General features: G+C 44.8%; 5 protein-coding genes across 5 annotated transcripts; 1 reads left to right on the forward strand and 4 right to left on the reverse strand.

The window, feature by feature from the left end:
* Nucleotides 1-1450: 1450 nt before the first annotated feature.
* On the forward strand, nt 1451-1670 carry PHALS_12070 (uncharacterized protein; the record flags this gene model as incomplete). Its single annotated transcript, XM_024727543.1, has 2 exons — nt 1451-1531; nt 1599-1670. The coding sequence occupies 2 exons, from the start codon at nt 1451-1453 to the stop codon at nt 1668-1670; spliced, it is 153 nt and encodes a 50-aa protein (XP_024578110.1).
* A 5309-nt stretch (nt 1671-6979) lies between these two features.
* Nucleotides 6980-10723, reverse strand: PHALS_12071 (dna mismatch repair protein msh6; the record flags this gene model as incomplete). Its single annotated transcript, XM_024727544.1, has 1 exon — nt 6980-10723. One exon carries the CDS (start codon nt 10721-10723, stop codon nt 6980-6982), a length of 3744 nt encoding a protein of 1247 aa, XP_024578111.1.
* A 686-nt stretch (nt 10724-11409) lies between these two features.
* On the reverse strand, nt 11410-11982 carry PHALS_12072 (ribosomal protein l22; the record flags this gene model as incomplete). Its single annotated transcript, XM_024727545.1, has 1 exon — nt 11410-11982. One exon carries the CDS (start codon nt 11980-11982, stop codon nt 11410-11412), a length of 573 nt encoding a protein of 190 aa, XP_024578112.1.
* Nucleotides 11983-12172: 190 nt separating this feature from the next.
* PHALS_12073 (Homeodomain-like) lies at nt 12173-13305 on the reverse strand (the record flags this gene model as incomplete). The annotated part of the gene is made up of 3 exons (XM_024727546.1): nt 12173-12518; nt 12584-12711; nt 12784-13305. 3 exons carry the CDS (start codon nt 13303-13305, stop codon nt 12173-12175), a joined length of 996 nt encoding a protein of 331 aa, XP_024578113.1.
* A 122-nt stretch (nt 13306-13427) lies between these two features.
* Nucleotides 13428-14577, reverse strand: PHALS_12074 (lag1 longevity assurance isoform partial; the record flags this gene model as incomplete). Its single annotated transcript, XM_024727548.1, has 3 exons — nt 13428-13994; nt 14055-14131; nt 14220-14577. The coding sequence occupies 3 exons, from the start codon at nt 14575-14577 to the stop codon at nt 13428-13430; spliced, it is 1002 nt and encodes a 333-aa protein (XP_024578114.1).
* Nucleotides 14578-17881: the final 3304 nt, after the last annotated feature.

Genomic DNA, 17881 nt, shown 5'->3' on the forward strand with positions numbered 1-17881 from the left:
CCACGCGATAATTCTAAGCTAATTCGGGACAGGATGCAACGCGCTCAAACTTCCAGAGAATATCATCCGTAATGTGCAATGATAAACAGAAATCATATGAAAATATTTGAATGGTGCTCTAGATCGCACTGTAAATATATCTACGTGATGGAATTCCGAGAGTGTGGACATTCGTACGCTAACAGAACGATCAGTATGATCATTCTGCTCGAAGATAACATACGGCGAGTAACAATCATTGATTCCTACCAAACGCTATTACGCTGACAACAACCGCGCCTTTCTGAAACTTGCATGATATAGTGCCCTGCAGTGGGACCAGTGTAACATTTACTGCGCGATGGCAAGTTTAAAAAAGGCTCCAGGCGCTATGGATAACGCGTGTAGTATCCGTTCGTCAGCGAGAACGACGGTTGGTAGATTGTCCTATATTAACGGGCCGAGAATATGATAACGGATATGTAATCCGGTTGTTCGTGCTGTACAATTCGAATTTATCTAAGAAGGACTATTCCACATCAAACGGAGATCTGTACTTCTACCACAATCATCATAAATATCTGTAGAAGTATGCACGCAAACACTGATTATCATCAAAGCCGTTTGTAGTGATAGAGAAGGGAATATTCACGAACCAGAAAATATTATTTGCTGTCTAAACACAAAGCACATATAGCCTGAGCAAGAGTTTGCGCGCCTTTTCAATCACTCGATGCAAAGCGCAACACTTTGTATAATTCAGCTTACCGTACAACTGAAAGAAGAGCAAATTTTTCTCTTAACAAAAGATGAAGCCATCTGTGTTCCCGCAGGCGCACTTTGCTGGCTACGATTTTCGATTGTACACCCGATGATAATCAAGAGAGTCATATAGATCAAACCAAATGATCCCTGATTGTTCTCAACAAATTCTGGTGCAGTAAGAATAGGAAGTGTAGTCGACGCAAAGAAGTAGCAGGCGGCCCGTGTGCGCTCGATATATGGATATGCTCACGGTGCGCTAGAAAAACGAAGTTTAAGTGAGTATGACATCTGATAAAATTATGAGACTAACTCAAAATGCACACTACAAAGTAACTGCTAAGACACGCACCTCTTTCAGTGCACAAAGCACGAGAAAGCTTTGACGCAAAGTGTCCGCGTTAACGAACACGCGGATGATATAAGTTTGAAAGCTCCATTCAGGTGTGAATCCAAAAGCGTTTCTCAAGTGTCTCGTATGTTTCAAATAAGCTTTCTTATACTGATAACAAATTACACAATTTTATTTGTATTGCTAAACGTGAGGCTTACAGCACACATGCACCTCAAATCTCGTCTTTACAAAGTCATTGTCTTAATTAATCTCATCTTTATGTACGTACAGCTACTTCAAATTGTCGTGATAATGTCGGACAACTGTACAATAAATGTGCTCTACAAAAGTGTGAGTTGTATGTACAAATCTATAATGTACGTAGCAGGTGACAATTTTTTACTCGGCATTTCTGCGATGGTCCTCGGGGATCCGGCTTTACGTCGCCTGCATGAGGTTACTTGTCCACGGCAGCGTTTTTTATTGGAGTCTTTGAGCATTTCGGCGGTACTGACATACTCAGAAAGCACAATGTTTAACTGGCACAGTCTTATATCAATATCAGTTTGAAGTTCATGTGCATCGCCTTTGGTAAGCTCGTTTAGCTCGATACTTACACAGGTATTCTGTCAGCTTACATCATTTGCACCTAGCCTCAATCTTTTAATTCAGTAGTAGTATAAAGAAATATCTTGAGTCACCTCTATCGCAGCAACGTTCACTGCCTCAGTTGTCGATAATGCCAGTGTTCCCGCTGCAATGATGCTTTCATGAGCTCAATTGAATAGCTACCGCTATCAAACATTTTTCGTCTGAAATTGCTAGCCGCAAAGTTGGCGTCTGATTACGACCGCGGATGCAAAGGTAGCTCTTTGGGCTTGTCACCAACAGTCGTATCAGAGTTTTGCGATCTATTGCCACTGAAATAAAGAAAGATACAAATCAACAAACTCTAGTCTGCGAGTAAACAGATAACATGAATCTGCCCAATTTTTTGATTTGTGCACACATCACGTTTGATGTTTCCAGTTCAAGCTCGTTGAACACCGCGAAGATGTTTAAATAATCGTCTAACTTCATTACAACGCAACTGTTAGTTCCCGGGCTTTTTCTTTTAAAGTGACGTGTCCATGAAAAACATACAGTAAAATTTGGGGTCTTCCTCCGCCGACGTCATTCAAATATATAACATTGGGCAGTGGTGGCTCCATTGAATTACTATGGCGAGGATAAATTTGACCCCAGTGACACGATTCATACAATACATATACGTTTCACCTTTCTATTATAAAGTTGTCTTATATGATGTCGTGTGGTTAGCCATTCACGAGTATCACGGACCCCTCCATTTTGGATCTGTATCATCAAACGACGATAATTCCATACATATGATCAATTACAATTACACCAAAGAGAAATGTGAATTCCATACGATTGTTCCAAATATTTAAGTAAGTAGGTCGAAAGATTTTAGTGCTTAACTCATCACACCTTTTCCAACTATGATGTGGACAAAACTGGGGCTCGCATTTTTGTCGTTGTAAGAAACTGCGCAAAAGTGACCGCTCAGCGAGAGGATACTGCGCATGGAGCTCCACTCAACTATCTGTAAGTGTCGGTACCTGCACCGCAGAGCAAACTTGCACCGATTTACCTCCAGTGCACCAAGACAAATGGCTCAAGGAGCCTTTACAAAAGGTGCGATCTATGCGATCGGCGCAATTTTACGGAGACAACGCCAGATATTCTTTGATGAGAATAGTTGCAGCAACTCACCGAGTCTTGACGAAACTTCTTCGCAAACCCCGACTACACATCTAGCCGTGTCATCTCTGTAATCACCCACCCGCTATACAAGTGTAGTACTATGTGCACTTTTTTATAGTCGGGAAGTTTGAAACACTCGACGTTAAACTCACGGCAAAATTATGCCCGTCATCAATGATATGTATGTGACTCAAAAGCCCAGCATGCTCTAATGCTAGCGTAAGAGTCACACCGACTCTTGCCCAAGTCATCAACGTAAATTAAATTCTTAGCTCGTATAATGCCGGTCATTGCGTGGTTTGCGTTTACAAGCGAGCATTCCGCTCATACCAAAAGCGAAACAAGCGCACAAAAGTTAACACGCGAGCGCGTTTTCAATCATGGGACGGTTAGAATTGCTAACAACCAAGGCTCTTATTTTCCGCAAGGCGAACGGTGTCCATATCGTGAGCACACACGGCATCAGGTCAGTCTTTCCGAAGTGGAATTTTAGATTTCTATAGGGGGTTCAGTTGAATGTAGTTTTATCACTTCATCAGCAGCCCTGGTGTACCCACCGACCCACCAAGTGTTTCATTGTCAAATCTTACATTCGCTCTCTGAGCCTCGTAATCACACTGCATTACATGCAGCAATCCGGCGGATGAGAACCGCGCTATTCCAATACAAAAAGCAACCCACCTGCAAGGATGATGAAAACGGCACCCCTTCTCCAACGGGGCAATTCATATCTGACTGGCTTTAGATTACGGGATCGTGGTATGACTTCAGTAAGTCCAAGTAAAACACAAGATTTGTTTGCATTCTTTTTGAAATGTTCAATGTAAACTTTTTTGCTACTACCGCGAGCAGTCCAATGTATCGCTATCACAACTTATTATCACAGACCACATGTGAAGATAAATTAACTGAATTCAATAACACACTTCGCCCACGTAATATTCGTGTGCCTCCGGCACCGACTTGCTGCTATTTCTGTAATGATCTTCAGCCATAGCGTTGCGGTTCCGGCGCATGATGCGCAATCATCTTAAAATAAATCACTGAGTTTACTTCAAAGTGTATCCGGAGTTAAATATGATCAAGAGCCTCTTTCGGTCACATAATTAATGGCAGCAGCCAGATGAGCCAACTTACTCGGACGTCACAATGCCGGTATACCGTACGTGCCTTTTAAAGGATTGAATATAAAATCTATACGTACGGACAGTCAACAATCTACCAGCACCGACAGGCTGATCGATGGTGCCGCCGATTGTGGTGAGTATTTAACATATTTACACGTTTCAGACGCGTATGCTTTCTCACTTACCCATTTTGAGCCATAAATACATAACACTCACCGTGAGAGCCACTCAAGGAGTATAGCTGTACCTCGTACAGTATACTATTCCTCAAGCTCTCATCGTCAGGCAACTCTGCACTCTGAGCACCATGATGTCAGCGTACTAATCTAGTCATTCTTAGTCAAATGCATAGCGGTGCAGACGCGCAGACGCATGATTTGACAATACATCATTCAAGCTCTCAAACCCGTTGCTTCATAAATCTATCAGCAATGCGACAATTGTGTCGCTCGACTCGTACGCTGAACTTATCGCCTCATCAATTGGCAACGTCGTTTTCGCGACATGCGACATTTTATAGATGCGCGGAGCAAAGCCCATCGATTATCACATTAAGGTCAAACCCAGCGTGTACCCTATTTCAAATGCATACTTAGCGAAGAAGGATAACATTCATGCCATTCTCTGCAAAAAAGATGGTGTTGTAATCGCTGTACGTAACGATGTATAGATTCAAATGACTTCAAACCAGACAGGTGCATACTGAGATTCCTAAGAGCTTACTGCGTTGCAAGTAGTTTCTCTCCGTAAGCTGTATAAGTATAAATTCCCTCTTAACGCTGGCTAGACAAGCGTGTTCACATGCTCTTTTACATTGGTGTGGGGCCGTGCCATGTCGGCATTTGTTGCCTTGTACTTCAACCAGTAGTGGCCAGATCGAACCTCTTGAATAAGTCCGTTTGGAATAAGGGTACGGGTCAATTTACATCGGCCTTTATCTTTGCGGGGTCTGTTCACAGGCTCTGCCAGTTTGAGTTCGGCGTCAGAGATTCTTTTTTGATGACATTAAAAAAGAATCTCTGACGCCGAACTCAAACTTGTCTATAATGAAATATAGCTCATCTAAGCGCATACACTCGGTCACTGCTCTACACACCCGACGTCGCGTGCTTTGCACGAATATGGACCAAATATCTTCAAAACAGAATTGTGAATAGCCACGATGTCGTTTGAACATCGCCAGACTATTTATCGTTGCTAGTTCATTAGATGGTACATGTGGTATAAATGCCATTTCCAAAGCATCCAGCAGGGAGTACAAGCTACATTGAGAGATTTATCGCTGTCTCTCATGAGCAGCTGATTTTATGTGTCAGCCAGGTCAAGGGCGGTGATATAAGTGCAATTAATCATTCTGTTTTGCAGCAAACTTCGTTGAAGAAACGGCATATGGTGGCTGTATTAAGCTTGTTCTAAGTATGCACATTTTACCACGTACTGTCAACCGTTCGGATACAGAATGTCGGAACCATGTGTGAAGGTCTACTTTCTCACCAAACTCGCGTCATACTTTGCGCTGACGAAAGCGTCAATGACGCTACACAGCTCTCTAAAAAAGGGTCGATGTCGGGTGAAGTAATATTTGATTCTTAAAGCCAAGTTAATATGAGCTACACGCGTGGTAGATCTCTCGTGACGCTGTGAAATTCCTTCAACAAATGACAAAACAGATCCGGAAGATCTGTGAGGATAGCTATATGACTCCTCACATTCAGTGTTGCGCGAGTGTTTCCAATGACAGTTTCATCTATGACAAATGACGACTTCAGCTTCACCTCCGTACCATTTCAGTGGCCTCATTGTCCTGCACTCTATTGCAAATATACCCGAGGAATAGTTTTCGATCTCTCGGAGAGCTTCGTCTGGCAGTAGTGACGGAGCACTTACAGCCACAAAGTCGCTCTTGGTCATTCCATTCATGAGTGAATAATCATTTTTGCCTCTCTTTGCTATTCCGGACATTACGACCGTCACACAGTGTGCTGACTCAGCAGTACCGTCACGGATGAACAAGTCCTTCTTATCCGTAGGGTCTATCTCTTCTAATTGCAACGTAAAGTAACCCGTCGACTTCAACAGCACTGTCACAGAAGACCGCGGCTTCCAGTCAACTTTGATCTTCACTCGCCCTGGAAAAGAAGACAGCAGCTGACACTGGTCTTTGCCGTCCTGTCAGAGATCCACTTTGGAAGCCACGACATACAGTCGTTCTATTTCGTCTCAACAGAGTGACAACCGCGAGCTCGTCTCACCCTGTGAGCTCGAATCATTCTGCCTTCCGATCTTTGCCTGAGGCACCTAGCATATTTTTTCAAGTCCTGCACACAAGATATCGCAGCTTTGTGCTCGAGCAGTTCTGCCTCGTTCCTCGTTGAGATGCGTTCATGAGTCGCCAAAGCTCCACAGGGAGGGAAGTGTATGCCACCTGTAATTTTCGACTGCCACTTTACCTTTGGCTAATGGCGCTCTAGCCCCGCCATATATAGGATGACATCCAGGATCGGGACACGATATCAAATACATAAAACTTCGCTCAGAGATTTTAAACTTAACCTCGGCACTTTTACAAGTGTAGGTCGCCCTACACCTACTGGGATTCTACGCTCCCCGCGAAGGGCCGTCATCCCACGAGAGTCCGACGCTTCATGGATCTCAGCCGAGAGCAATTGGTGCACGCGAGGCGCAAATTTTTTGTATTACCGCAAATGTAGCATCTGCGCGAATCGCGGAGCTGATCGGAGATGCAAATCTCGTTCTCCGTAAACCCAACAACACTGGCTTGCATTGTTTTAACGCCTCATGCATGGCGAGAATCTCCGCAATTGAAACCAATCGCTTTCACAACCTTCCGCGCCTGGAACATCTTCGATTAAGATTGCAGCAACGATCGAGGAGGTCTTGTCGTGTCACCTGGTGTGAACTGACATTAACAATAGGTAAGGTGTAAATATTTCTTGTAAGTGTCAGTAAAGCACTATAAAATTAGTTTACGAGTGATATCCCTATTCGACTAAGCTATGCTACGCGCATACTCCCACAGCTGCTTGAGTTTGTCAATGCCTTCCTCGCCTTGTGCTACCAGTTCTTTTACAGTTTGTGCAAATTGAAGTCTCGTTTGGTCGATGTGCGAATTAGCTTGCAAAGAGCGCTCAAACTGCTCCGACTTTTTTGCGGCACAACGAATAACTTCGTCCGGCAAGTTGGCCAGCATGGCCACATTGATACCATAACTCTTTGGGCACATCCCCTCCTCCAGCTTATACAAGAAAGTCACCTTTCGTTCGTTCCCAGAGTCGACAATGCATCCCATGTGGCCGAGCGAGACCTTGTCGTTTTCCGCGTACTCTTCAACTAGCGAATGATAGTGAGTGGCAAACATTGTTCGGCACTGAATGTCGCCTAGAAGATGCTCGATTACTGCGAATGCAATGGCCGTACCGTCAAACGTCGACGTTCCTCGTCCCAGTTCATCCAAAATCACAAGCGAGTGGCTGGTCGCGTGATTGAGAATCGTCGCTGTCTCGGCCAGCTCAACAAATAGAGTACTTTGGCCGGCAAGAATACGATCGGAAGCTCCAATTCGGGTGAATATACGATCGACGGGGCTCAGACGACATTTTGTTGCGGGAACAAAGCTCCCGATCTGTGCCATGAGAGTCAAAACGCACGTTTGACGCAGCAACGTCGACTTACCACCCATGTTTGGTCCACTTAATACAACCATTTGACCTTTCCCTTCTATGCCAAGCCGCGTATCATTCGGAATAAAGTCTCCACCAGTGTACGTTGCAGCTACACAAGGGTGTACACCTTCTTCAATTTCAATAAAAGGAATTCCATTATTGTCAGTGCTTGCCGCCACTACCTCGGGCTTCGAGTATCCTTCGCTCTGGCTACTGAGTAATCCAAGACTGACTAGGCAATCCAGCACGGCCAGACACTGAACCGCTTTCATCCAATGCTTATAATCTGTATCAAACTTGTAAAAAATTCTTCGAGTCTGATCCCTCAAAGCTCCCTCTTTTTGGTCTTCTGCATTAGCTAATCGCTTTAGTAAAGCACGAATTGTTGCAGTATGAAAACGCTTGTACCCTTTCTTGCGCGACTTAAGCTCGTACTCTATTGGCTGCTTTGAAAGTGCGCTTTCGGGGACCTCCAACTGATAGCGATCTTCCTTTTTCTTCCCCCAGTACGAAATCTGCTGACACCGAAGCGCCGTGCGCTGCTTACTTAGATAGTTTGCAAGCTCTTCCTCCACATTTGCAATCTCAATACAGGCTGCATCAAATTCTGGATCAACACCAGCTTGAGGTACGATTACGCCACTTGTCCTGGCTGAAGTCTGGTCAAAGCTGCGCTTAAAAAACTCCAGTTTTTCAGTGAGATCGGGAAAAAGGCCATGCCTGACATTAGGCTGAAAAGCGTCCTCAATTTTATATCTTCTAAGAATCGACTGTAAAATAGTCGATTTAGACTGCGACAATCGAGGACCCAGCTCAAATGCTAGGTTCATGGCCTTGTCAAATCCGTTTAGCACGGCTAGGAAGTCCTTAATTTTGCGAACATTGTATATCTGAGACTCATACATGATTGCACGACTATCCGGGTGCTCGTTGGATCGATGCGCAGATCCAAGCGCGTGAATTCGCGACAGCAACCGCTCCAAGTCAGGTAATAAGCGAAGATAGGCACGAATTTCCATCATCAAATCACTACTGTTTCCCAGCTCTTCAACCGCATCAAGACGCTCTTGAATGTCGCCAATTTTGCACAACGGCTTTAATACCCAATCTTGGAACATGCGGCGACCAAAGCTTGTCACTGTTTTATCCATAATATCGATAAGAGAGCCAGAGCGCGAGCCGTTATAGCTATTACAAAGCACTTCAAGATTTTGAATCGTCTGAGAGTCTAGCACGACATACTGTTGATTTAGTTCAGCTTTTGCAGCTGATAGAGCTTTGTTTTCTGCACGAGCTTGTCGTGCTTCTTCGTCCGAAGGCTTGTACCGCTTAAAGTTACACAGCGACAGCAATTCTTGGTCGATTATACTACGTCGCAAATGCCAAATGCAACCACCGAGAGCACTAATGGCTAGCTGTCCTTCAGGCTTTACAGCTTTGTCCATTTCTAAATAATGTAGCACCTCTTCCGGCCACCCATGGTCCTTGAAATATCCTGCACGCTCAATTTCATCGACCGTTTTCGATGCATCCCAAAATTCTTTCCCCACTCGCAGGGCAGAGCGAATGGCAGCAGGTACAGTGTGCTGCAGTAACAATTTAGTGTCAGTTGAAATGTGAAATCGCTCAGTTACAATCTCGACAACATTAAATTGGGCAAACAGCGTCTTTAATCGGTCTCTTTGCTCCGTATCGTCAAACTCAGACAACTGAAAGGCGCCAGATGCACAGTCGACCATACAAATACCAAAGCGAACTTTTTTCTGTGTGACATCGCAAGTTTCTTTGAGCGCTAAAAGATACTTGGGCGATTGATCCTGAGATGAAAAGGGAGCATCCAAAAAGCTGGCTGTGTTCGTACCAATGGATAGTAAAGAGCACATTTCACGACGAACAACCTTTGCCTTCTTCGCTAGTGTGCTGTTTCGGGCCTTGAGCATGTCAGGAGTCTCTGTCTGTTCCACACGAGCGACACGGTAGCCCTTAGCGACTAATTGAGCCGACATTTTGGAGTACGCGATCTCTGGAAAGCCTGAATGTGCTTTTTCACCCTTCATATATATGAGATTCAACTCTTTGAAGCCAACGTCAGCGTCCATATGAAACAATTCATAGAATTTTCCAACCTTGAAGAACAAGATTGTGTCCATATTCTGCGCCTTGACTTCCCACCATTGTACCATGGCCGGCGTTTCTTTCTTCAGAAACTCTGGCGGGACCCACAAAGTGCGTGGATCGTAGTCTGGAGAGTCAGGCGTTTGGCCATTAATGTCGCGTCGATCTTTATGCAGCCAAGGTAGCGAATCGTGCATGTGATTGCCAGCACCCGCCACAGTACTGGGCAAAACGGGACGGTCCACCAAAGGTGCCGAGATTTTACTCGATGCAGAGGCTCCATTGTCCCACTTCGTTTTTGCCGCAAGTGGAGGGGACGAAAAGGGTTTTGTTAATACTTTGTTATTCTTTATCGCTTCTGAAGCGCTTTTTCTTCGCTTTTGAAGTGGCAAATTTTTTCGCTCCGCGCCTTCACCGACCCGATCATCATCATCCGAAGGCTCTTCCTCTGCACCACTGAACTCAGACACCTCGCCATCGCCACTTTTTTCTATACTCTCATGATCCCATTCCTCTTCACTACTTATAACACTGCACGAACTCTTCTCTTTTGGATAAGCTGACACAAGAGGCTCGTCGTCCGAGTCGTCGTCATCTTTAACGACAATCTTTCTTGCACGTTTCCTCAGCATTATTGGCTTCGAATTGTCTGCCGTCACGGGTCCGTCCTCCTCAGAACTTGTGCCAAGAAAGTCCTCGTAAGTCTTGCGTTTGGCATTCAAGTTTGTCTTCGAAGATAAGCATTCTCTCTCCACATCGCCGACCGCATTTACCTTGTTAGCCATCGGTTGCCTCAGCTTGGGGGAGAACTCAATCTTCTTACGAGTCGAGCTAAATAACTTCTCCCCAGAACTTTTGTTGCTACATGGTAGGGCTTTGTTCTTCTTTGCCGAAGCATCCTCTGATGAAGGGGGGCTAAAGAAACTCAGCAGAGAGCTCTGAGTCTTAGACTTCATCTTGCTATTTATTAGCCATTCCCGCCAAAAACTAGACCCAACTTTGTAGTTAATCTAAAATGGGCTAAAAAGGAAGGAGAATTTAGGTAAAAATATCAAGTTACAGGCCCCTTATTCAGTACAATAATATAGTGTGCAGAGATCACAATGAAGTGCATTTGAGACATTGTGCACGATCACTCAATGTAGAAAGATGAGCCAGAGGCGACTCATCTTCGATCGCAATCCATGCGGCAAGGTTTGAATTCTGACCACAAATATTGATGAGAAGTTGCCAGTATGCCTCGTCCGTGGTACGCTAAGAATGTATATCAAGCAGTACGCTCCATCACTTTTGTCAGCGAATCTGCTTTTATTTGCTGCCATATCGCTGTAAATCATCATCATAAGGATGTACCTCACTTTAGTCTCAGACAAAGCGTATTTATTTCCGTCCATCCTAGTTATTACTATCGAACCTGTGCAATGGTGCCCAGCTAACCGACCACACAGAAGTCACGAACAGAGCAGATTGGAAGACGCTCTTGCTCGGTGCAACAAACATTGCATCAGTAGAACCCATTTTCAGCAAAGCTGTATTTAAAAGATTACCATACTTTTCGCCAACCCCATGCGTCTACAAGCGCTCATTCCTGACCGGCCATTTGTGCTTCACGGCAAAAACTCCGTGCATATCAAAAAACAACTTAGTTGGCCGGAATGCCACCGCCGGACTTGAGGCGAAGCTGGGCCTGACGTTTACGGGAAACCTTGACAGGTTTGGTTTCTTCCACGGCCTTGGCTACATTAGCGCGCTTTTCCGTCAAAATCAGCTCGATGTGGGCTGGATTAGACATGTAAGGGCCAATGCGGCCGTGAGCCCGGTAGGTACGACGACGCTGCTTGATTGCAGTATTGGCCTGGGCATGAGAGATGTACAGCAGGTCCGTGTCTAATCCCTTGACCTCGGCGTTGGCCTCGGCATTTTTCACCAGGTCCAAAATGATCTTGGTGGCTTTTTGCGGCCACTTGCACTTGTCACCTGCAGCACCGCGAAGCTTTCCCTGAGCATGACGACCGCAACCACCCGTAAACTTAGTAAAAGGCACAGCCTGCTTGTACTCGAGCACAGCCTGAAGAAAGCTCTTAGCTTTGTTCAGGGGCATGCCCTTGATGGCGTGCGTAACTTCACGGCAATGTTTAAAGTGCACACGAAGATGCGATCCGCGGGCCTTCGCGGCACGCTGAGCGTCTTCAGGCTCCTGGCTATAGGACGGCATGATGCTTCACGTTCGGGTTCTGGAAACTGATAAAGCAATTGTTATCGGCCACACACTTCGCGCTCTGACAACCAATCGCGCTAGTTAGTAAACCTAACAGTTTCAGCCAATCAACTAGCAAATAAATTGAAAATGTTGTGAATTTAGCAGCTTTTCAAGTATGCTTTATAAGATGTACTAAATCGTTCAACTAAAATGTAGCTTCCGACGACTCTGAATCACTTGCCGTTAATTTTTCTTCAAAATCATCCTCGGCATCGTCGTGATCAGCATCTTCTTCACCACTGATAGGGTCTTCCTTGTACGAAATATGCCTCACTCCTCCACGACGCGGCCTACTGTCCGAAATTATCAAGCTCGTGTCGATACCCTCCAGCTCCTTCTCCCTGGCGTGCTTCTTCTTTGCGGCGCTTATGTCGCGGCATGTCGGGTATAAGCCGTGAAACGATATTCCAGCTTGATCCAGCCGTTCGCGCAAAAAATTTTCTGCTTCTTCGGTCGACTTCGCACTCTTCAGGTGCTTGTAAACTTGGGGACTGAAAATCAAACACCAAGCATGATGAGTACAATCTGTGTAGCAATACGAAAAATTAAAACGCACTTGAGAGCCCCAGCTGCGCGACCGAGTTCCTTTAAAGATGCAAGTCCTGTCTGGTCCGGATGCTCAGCTGTCTTCGACTTTTTTGTTGGCAGTGCAGACTCCGTACCCTTTCGTTTTTTTCTGTGACTCTAGAACAATGTGCATTCACTAACAAACTGAGACATAGGCAAGCTATTGATACCTACATAGAGGACACGCACCATTGTTCGTCTTTGAGCGCCACCTTTGCCTAAGCTCAATTCATTGCCCTCACTTATATCACTGTCTAAGACGTGTTCTTCTTCATCACTAAGACTTTTATCTTCAGAGCCGTCAAGATAGCCTCCACCTGTATCACTGCTATTTGCGTATTCATCTTCTTCATCGCTAGCATCCACCACTGCATTACGCTTATTGACGGCGCGCCGCCTACTCGGTTTAGAATCAGCATCATCCTCATCTCCGTTACTCGTTTCAGCAGATGCATTCTCATTCCCACCTTCTCCACTTTGACATAGTCCTAGCAATCCAGGAAGCACCGCCTTAATTCTAGGCCTCCACTGCGCTTTGATGTCCGCAAAATTCATGCCAAAACGACTTGCAAGCTTCTGCATCACGATCTTTAGTGTTGCCGTGTTCGCGTTCATTAAAGGAAGCATCGTTCTTAATTCTTTCACAATCGATTCTTCTGTGACGAGCGAAATAGCTGACGCCGGACGTTCCTCTTCCAACGCCTCCATCATGATGCCTGTCTTTTTATCCCACACACCAAAAAATTCTTTGATAAATAAGACCAAGTAGAAGAGGTTCCAAAAGTTTGCAACATTTTATTTTGTCTACAAAGTATCAATTGCGCCACTGGCACCTACTCGTCGTTGTCCGAATCGGATGATGCGCCTTCGTACTCTTCCTTAGCTGTATCGTGAGCGCCTTTTGTGAATATGCCTACAAATATTCGCACAAGTAGAGACCCCCACCAAATGTGCAAACAGTAGAGCGTCGTAAGCAGCAAGTTGAAGAGTAGCCACGACGGAGGGCCTGGATGCGGGAATAGTATTGTAAAGTCGTGAGCATCCGCCATTGTCATGGTTGCCTCACGATTTTCCACCATAGTCGTGTAGAGCAGTTTGGTTGGATAGAGGTAGATACGGTAGTAGAACCACAACGTTATCGTGGTTAAAAACAAGATCTCGCTTGTAAATAGACCTGGAACGCCCTCCATTTTGAGGTAATTGGCCATCTTAAGCATATCGAGTGGAATGTCTGTCAAATCGTGAAGCAGTAGCACAACGACACCTACAGGTAAGAAACCAATTGCGTAGGACCAAGTGACAAGTGCAATTGTGACAACATGGTGGGTCATCATGACCAAATAATCTTTGCGAATTTCCTCCATGAACTTGCACGAGAACGCGGTGTAAATATAGATAGCCTTGGAAACAACGATCAGATATGCTTTATCTTGCCATACTCTAACAAGCAGAAGACTTACCATTTGCGTGATGTAAAGAAGCTTGGTGGCAAACTTTTGTGATGGGAATACACCGGTGTCTGTTCCCTGATCCCACACTACATCATATATCAATAAACGAAATAAATGGTCAATCATGTGTCCAAATTGTCAACGACAGTCCTTCTCGCCGAGACTTTTCCTTACAAGTTGTTGTATCCTGCCACCACGTCTCATCGCGAAGCACGTACAGCTCAAACATACTCATAGACACATGGAGGACGAGTTGCCACGACTGATCACACCACTTCTTCATCGCCACTGCCTTTTTCAAGGGATCTCCAAGGTGCTGCAAAAATGTACACGAGAACCATCGGCCCCCAATGGCGAACGACGCCTTGATCAGCTTGACAGCCAGCGCCACCACAAAGCACAAGACGATGAGAATGTAAAGCATTTGCTTGTCTTTCCATAGCGTGTGCGTAATAACAATTAGCTCACACACGAGCAAAGTCACTAGAAGGGTGTCCAGGAGCTGGTTGGGCTTCGGAATTGAGCTCCTCATGTTCCGCGAGATTACGAATGGGCAAACGAAAAGAGATCATTATAAAGTTTGCACAGACACAAATGGGTCGTTTTTTTAAATTAATTTTTATCTTGTATTTTTCTTGCTGTATAAAGGACCACACTAAGTCAGTTGTCTTTCGTAAGTTCCACTTGAATTTCTCAACCAAGCAGTTCAGATACGGATGCATATACATGGTAGCTTACGCCGGTGCACAGTCCTCACTTTGGCAAATCAAGGGTGAGGATGTATGCTACTCTCACAAAATTATAAGTATTAAGAAATTTAGGCGCGCTTGAAGCAACCTTCAGTGGCGATGCTGTAAAGCAAGCAGAAGGTTTAAGGCTTTGTACAATTACTACCTGGAAAATAACAATAAAGTCGAGCAGTATCGACTCCGGGACCCGACATGTATAAGCTGAAAGGGAGATCATCCAGAAATAGAGATCGAACAAAGAAGATTGTTAACGTATGATCGTAGGAAATTTGAAACAGAAGAGAAAACATACACCTGAAAGAGCAATTTATTGGTGAACTCGTATTGGAGCAACCAAGTTAGCATGAATATGCTGAGAGACAATTGTATCAAGAAGCAGCGAACACGTGAAGTTTCTCAAAAAATACTTTCATTAACAACTTCACTAACTAAGAATTTTACAGCTTAAAGCAGCTTCAAGGGTCACGCACGCTAGATTGAGAACAGGTTGAAATTACTAGAGAATCAGAAGTAATCGTACTGGTTTAGATCTGCGCTCTTATACTGACTTATCAGTCATGCTCACGATGATTTTTTATTGAATCAGTCAAGCTCCTTCTATCAACTGCTGACTCTACGCTGGAGAATTTAGGAAGGAGGACCCAGGACCATCACAAATCACAGAAACATGTACTCAAGCCCGGCTTTTATACCTACGCTATGGATCTCATTACTTAAGCATCAAGTTAGTAATGTCGCAACAATCCAGTTTCAATAACAATTCTGACACTTTGAACATTGGTGAGGTTGAACTACGTCGAAAATTTAAGGCGCGAGCATACATCTCAAGATATTGCTGCTATTTCCCTAAAAAAGATATTGTTTTGTAGAAGCTACCTCATACAATTCATAATCAAGTATCAAAAAATATTGTAGTAAAAGAATAATCTTCGACGCTGTCGAACCCTTGCAATGACAAAGAGATGGACAAGTGCCAAAAGTAAAGTGTCGTTTACTCCGTAGTGAAATGCCATTACACGTGCAGGCGACGAGATTCTAGATTCCTGGAGAGTCTTATGAAAACGTTGAGTCGAAAATGGTCGAGAAAAGTTGAAGAAGCAGTGTATCGTTGCGGTTACTGCGTAGTGCGCATGTAAAATCCAGCCGATAACTCAGACTTTTACTTCACGAGTGGTTCACTAAATTGTTATGAGCCAAACGACACGAAAGGCCAGGAGCACATGGCGACGAGCACATGGCGAGGAACCCGTGCCAGGCCTTGGAGGAGGTGTCAGGCTTATGATTTAGCTTGCATCCTAAGTCGACAGCCTAGAGCGCTTGGTGGAGACACAACAGTAGCGCGTGACTATCACGACGCTGGATCTTAGGAGCGAGGCTGAAGTTGGGTCGAGCATTGAGCATTAATTAATGCGGCAAGGGGTAGTCTGGGTAAACTTCACATGTCAATGCACGAAGTGTGCACTGGTTTTAGTATGTGTGTGCAGGCGTCTTGTTTGCTTGGTGCTGAGTAAGACGCATGAGCTACATCATTCAAATATCAAAAAGCGGCCTCCGGTTTAACAACCACGGCACCGTATAGAAGAAGCAGACCACCACCGCTGTCTCAATGGGATAGTTTGCTAGCAAAGGATGCAAAAATCTACATTCGCAACCTCGATGGCACCAAAATTCACAAGATATGTAGGAATTTTAAGTATTGGACGCTTTTGCTGTTGAGATGACAGAGCATCATGCCTGGCCTGTAAAGGGGTATGTTTTGTATTTATTTCTTAAACATTTGCCACAACTGTATCATTAGTGTTTATGAAAATGATAAGGCTCCGGGCGAGCCAGTTTTATAAAGGCAGTTCTACTGTAAGATATAATTAGCGTATATATTCGGTTTCGGTCTAAGTAACATGAATTTTCAATAAATGTCCTTCTCAAAGAGCAGACTCCCAGTTTGGTCGAATTTCACGGCCCCGCTCCTAACTTCTGTGCATTTAGTAATGCGGGCTATTACAAACTAAGCATCTTCTGTGAAAAGAGCACGGCAACTTTTGCGCCAGGTTGAACTTGTAGGCGATCTCATTGCTGAGTCGTGAAATGGCTGTATTCTTGGCGAGGATGAAACATAACTGGTCTAGCATTTGTCCCCGGGGCAACTAGACTAGCCTTATAAGCTGATACCCGTCGATGGTCCCCGTGAGATCAACGAAGTAGTGGCCAAAGGGATGGAGGCGGTCATTTGGAGCTCACTAGCTTGGAGAATGCGCTGGTGACACCACCAGGATCACCCCACCGATCGTCGGTGGGTACCCACCAAGAGGAAGCTGGTATAAAGCTTATAGGCCTTCTGGATGAATGAAGCCAAGGTGGCCGTGAATATAATCATGCTCAAAATGGAGCAACAGCGCGTCCCACTTGCGGTCTCCCAACTAGGAGGCAGCGAGCTAGATTGAGTACTAATAATCATAATCTATAAAAAGAGCTTTTTCATGTAAAAATATGTAGCGACGATCGTCACGGGTATTCACGCCGCCTAAATAGGCGTGGCGGGCGCGCCCAAAGTTTTTGTCTCCCTGTCAAGGGGGGCGAGAACTGGCGCATTTATCCAGTAGTAGAATAATCTCATTGCCGCTATGGTTTCAGGGCCTTTTGAAGGAGATCACAAATATCATTTTTCAGAAGGGTCTCCGATTGGGCGTGGTTCGCACCGAGACCTGTCGCGTCTATCATACTACATCGAGAAAGCGATAGGCGTTGCATTCAATGCGAAGTATAATTTCCGTGCCGCGAGGACGGAATGAGGCATTACTGAAAGTGCAGCGGGGCTGCCGTAGCTTATCGCTTAAGGAAGCGTAATTTAGGTCACCGACCCTTCGTTCTATACTTAGAACAAGTACGAGTTAGCGGATCGCAATCCGCTTGCTCCAAGAGTGATTATTGCCTTACCCTATTAATCCAGATCTGATTTTTATTTATTTATTTTTCCTAATTTTAAAAGTTTAAATTTTTCTAGATATACTAAATATATATAGTAAAATCAAAATACATGCATAGCTACTGGCTACCTAGCCCCGTACCGTATTCTTGTTTGGGTGTGGT

Source organism: Plasmopara halstedii (assembly GCF_900000015.1).
Source record: "Plasmopara halstedii genome assembly, contig: Scaffold_614, whole genome shotgun sequence".
In the NCBI taxonomy this organism is placed as follows: Eukaryota; Oomycota; class Peronosporomycetes; order Peronosporales; family Peronosporaceae; genus Plasmopara; species Plasmopara halstedii.